Genomic DNA, 4,039 nt, shown 5'->3' with positions numbered 1-4,039 from the left:
AAATAAAATAATTCCTTAAAAAAAAAAAAGAAATTGTGTAGCAAAACAAATAGCAATCCAATAAAAATCCAAAAGGAAAAGGGTGGTGACAGAATGAAGAGCTACGGGCCACATCCTAGATTTGTTCCTGAACTTACGTTTTACCACGGCTAGGTCCCTTCTCTCAGAATGAGAGATAAGAACCTCATTCTGGAACAGAAGGGAAGGAATCCTTCCTGAGCTGTGGTACTCTGAGGGACTTAACGCTCTTTTATATCCATCCTTGTCTTCTCCAGTTGCACTGAACTGTGAGCTGGTACCCGAGTCTGGCAGGAGTAGGGGTAGGAGTGGGAGTGAGCTGTTAGGGGTAGATGCTATGTCCCCAGGATAGGGCAGATGCAGCTGGGGTAGGAGGGGCAGGAGAGGCGGCTGCTATTGCTGTGCCCAGGGCTGGTAGTCAGTCCTGCATGGGCCACAGATCACTGTGTGACACAGCCAAACTGACTACTCAGCCACAAGATGTCCACAGAGGGTTGACCTTGCTGCCTGTGGTCACTCAGCAGCCTGGCTGGCCAACCGCAGAGAAGGGTTATATATTTCCTAACCCTCCCTGAGGGAACCTGGCTTCCAGAACAAGACTCCCAAGGTCCAGGGCACACTGTTCTGAGGTTGTCTGGGGGCTTCCTGATAAGACTTGCCCAGCCCAGGCTTCATGCTCCTCCATCTCCATTAACTTTAGCTACGATCCTAAGGCCAGGAGGAAAAATGACCAGCTTAAGGTCACACAGCAAGTAACTGGGATTTATTACTTGTATATCCTTGGACAAGTTATTTAACTTCTCTGGTCTCAGTTGTCCTATCCACAAAGTAGAGGTGCAGTCGTGTGTGTGTATGTATGTGTGTCTGGGCGAAGGTATTAGTAGATAATATGGTGTGCTGAAATTATGAGTTATTTTCACTTTTTCCTTTGGCTTACCTGTATTTTTCTAAGATGTTGTTTTATTATGAATATGTATGTGGTTCGTCACTTGTAATTTTTGTAATGAAGAGAGTAATACTGCAGAGTTGTAAGGATAAAAACTCATGAAAAGCACAGAATGCAATTTCTAGTGCCCAGTGCCTTCTCCATACATGTGAGTTCTCCCTGCCCACCCTTCCTTCCTAAATCTTCTTTCCCTTCTGGTGTTGGAGACTGGCTCCAGACCTCAGTTGGAAGAGGAGATGGTACAATACTCTGATCAGGTATTACGGGTAAATCATTTAACCTCCATGAGTCTCAACTGCAAAACTAACACTTACCTCAAAGCGAGTTTTCAAGGACTACATGACCTGAAGGATAGGAAACCACCTTGCAGTTTATAGTTTATGCCTGGCATAATAGGTTTGCAATAAATGTTTGCGGAAGAACATAATTAAGGAATATAATGAAGGCACTAACCAGAGAGCTAGATTTTAACATGAGGTCCATAGAGTCCCCATGGATAGAATGCAGAGAGTCCATGAACTTGGAGGGGGGGGGGAATTACATCCTTGTTTTCACTAACCTCTAAGTGAAATGTAGCATCGCGTTTTGCTGTACATTTAGGCAAACATCAAACCAAAACAGCCTCCGTGGTAGTATTATTAGTAATACCTGCAACTCAGTCATCAGTAGAAATCACAGATATCTTCATATTACTTTACAGTAGCGACAGCTCAAAATACTGTTTATTTTCATTCACTGCCTCAAAATTATAGTAGACTCATCTCTAGATCCAGTAATTTGGCATTTTTTAAAAAGTATGACTAACTCATGGTTCAATATCATTGGTATTCATTATAATCCTAAAACATTCATTTTTTGCAGTTATAAACATTATTCTGAACAGGGATTTCCAGGCTTCATCGGACTGCCAAAAGGTATCCTTGGCTAGACAGAAAGAGGCACCAGTACTGCCTGGCCATTGATCACTGTGTGATGGTGAGCTTGTTATCTCTCAGGGACACAATCACCCCTACTTGGCTCACCCACAGCGGTGGCTGAGGAACACATTAATTCTTGGTTGGAAAGGATTTTGGAAACTGTTGGAGGCTTCTTCATTTTCCCAAGCGCCACAGCCAAGTGCTTTCTTCCTCCCAGCTGATCTCCAAGCCTCTAGAAGGCCTCTCTCTTTCCCAGAGGGTTCCCCCGCTTTTCTCTCCCCCGATAAAGAAGCCCAGTACACCTTCATTAATTAGCCATCGAACTCCCAGTCTGCAGAGGTCCACAGCTCAAGGGAGGGGTTTCCTGGGAGATAATAGCAGTTTCCTCTAGTTTCATTATTTGACCTTACAGTGGCAGGGCAGACCCAGATCTGACCCCTCTCTGGGGCCCCATTGCCCAGGTCAGCAGCTTGACACACATCAGCATCTGACGAAGGCAAAGAGACCGAGACACAGAGAGAAAAGGCAGGGAATGGTGCACCAGGCTTGAACCCCCATTCCCTGATACCCACAATCCATCTCCCAGGCACGCAGAGCATGGGGTGGAGGAAATGAGGGTGCCCGAAACATCTTTAACTATGTCCCACTGTACCGACTGCTGTAAAATGTAGAGTGCTAAGGCCTGGGAGGAGGTATATAGACCCTAGAGATCACCTAATCCTCTTGGGGTACACGGAGGGAAGCAAGGTTCTGAGAGCCCCCCGACTGTGGTTCTCTGTCCTAGTGAGAACCACACTGGCTTGTGACACGGAAATCGTTTCTGAAAGTGGAGAGGTCTGCTGGCTTTACCTGCCCGTGGGACCGAGGGGTGTCACCATCTGGGGTGATCCACACTCACACGCTCCCCTTGTCCTAGGCCAGTGACAGGGAGTGTGAACACGGGCGTGTGAACGTGCCAGTGCCTGAGGTAGCTCTCAGGGAAAGGAAGAGACAGGCAAGGAACCCAGAAAATAAGGACCTTTAAAAGCCCACTAGCGGAACCAGCAGTTGGCGTAATGGCTATGCCGCTGGACTTCCATATAGTCGACAGCGGTTTGAGTCCCAGACCCAGCGGCTTAAACTCACGCAGGGCGTGTGTGCGTGCGTGCCTAAGATCCCCAGAGGAGAACGAAGAAGGGACTGCGGCGTGGCCATCCCCCTTGGGGGATGATTTCTCGCTTTCTGTCTTTCTGTCTCTCTGTCTCTGTCTTTCTGGCGAGCACACGCGCCCTATAGCAAAAATCTCTCAAAAAAATAAAAAAGCCCACTGGCAAAATGGCACTTTGCGAGCCACATGCAAAGCAAGGAACTGGTAAAGAGATAGACCAGGATTAGGTTGTTTGGGGTTTAAATGACTACTCTCTGGTCCTCAGCTCCTATCCAGAAAATGGGTTTGAACCTTCCCATACTGACCCTACTGTGTGGTTGCTGGCTGCTGGTGAGTGTCTGCGGTAGCCCGGAATTGCCCCGGGAGTCGCTTGAACCCGCTGGTGCTCGGTGCAGGCGAGGAACCCACGCCTGTAGTCTCGAATTCCCGCCCTGTCGCCCTGGTCACGTCCAGGCTCTCCGAGCACCCGGCGCCCTCGTGCGCAAGCTGGGAACTCAGTGGGGCCAGCGAGCGAAGCGCAGGCAGGGACTGGCTCCCCGCTGCTCCCGCGCCTGCCCCGCCGCCGCCCCGGCCCCGCGCCCGCGCTCGGGCCCCGCTCCCTCCTCCCCACGCCGCTCTCCACTCCCTTCGCTCCTCAGCCCTCCTCCTCCCGCTCCCGTCCCTCCCAGCGCGCCCGGGCCCCTACCTGGCCGCGGCTCTGTCCCCGGGGCTTGAAGTCTTAACGCCGCGTCTCCGCGCCGCTCTCGTTTCTGTCTCAGTGTCTCTGCCTCCGTCCTTGTGAGGCTCAGCTCGCGGCCGGTCAGTGCCTCGCTGCCCCGGCCCTCCTCTAGCCGGCCGTCTGGTGGCCCGAGGGGGCGGCGGCGGGACGCGGGGCGCGATGAGCGGCGCCTGCACGAGCTACGTGAGCGCCGAGCAGGAGGTGGTGCGCGGCTTCAGCTGCCCGCGGCCGGGGGGCGAGGCGGCCGCCGTGTTCTGCTGCGGCTTTCGCGACCCCAAGTACTGCTGGGCCGA

At 51.6% G+C, this 4,039-nt stretch overlaps 2 protein-coding genes across 2 annotated transcripts in view; one reads left to right on the top strand and one right to left on the bottom strand.

Annotated features, from left to right (window-relative positions):
- Positions 1-3,808, bottom strand: part of TUT4 (terminal uridylyl transferase 4) — a 210,706-nt gene extending 206,898 nt beyond the window's left edge. Inside the window, exon 1 of the mRNA XM_014588140.2 lies at positions 3,714-3,808. The gene's annotated coding sequence lies outside the window, so the exon portion shown is untranslated. The remainder of the gene's footprint in view (positions 1-3,713) is intronic.
- A 72-nt stretch (positions 3,809-3,880) lies between these two features.
- The window catches only part of SHISAL2A (shisa like 2A), a 23,806-nt gene continuing 23,647 nt past the window's right edge, over positions 3,881-4,039 (top strand). Inside the window, exon 1 of the mRNA XM_006149385.3 lies at positions 3,881-4,002. Within this exon, the coding sequence (XP_006149447.1) occupies positions 3,906-4,002 (97 nt within the window). The 5' untranslated portion in view covers positions 3,881-3,905. The remainder of the gene's footprint in view (positions 4,003-4,039) is intronic.

This window comes from Tupaia chinensis, unplaced genomic scaffold (genome assembly GCF_000334495.1).
Source record: "Tupaia chinensis unplaced genomic scaffold, TupChi_1.0 Scaffold000259_1, whole genome shotgun sequence".
NCBI classification, from domain to species: Eukaryota; Metazoa; Chordata; class Mammalia; order Scandentia; family Tupaiidae; genus Tupaia; species Tupaia belangeri.
The sequence above is the reverse complement of the archived record's forward strand: the minus strand, read 5'-3'. Positions and strand labels throughout refer to the sequence as shown.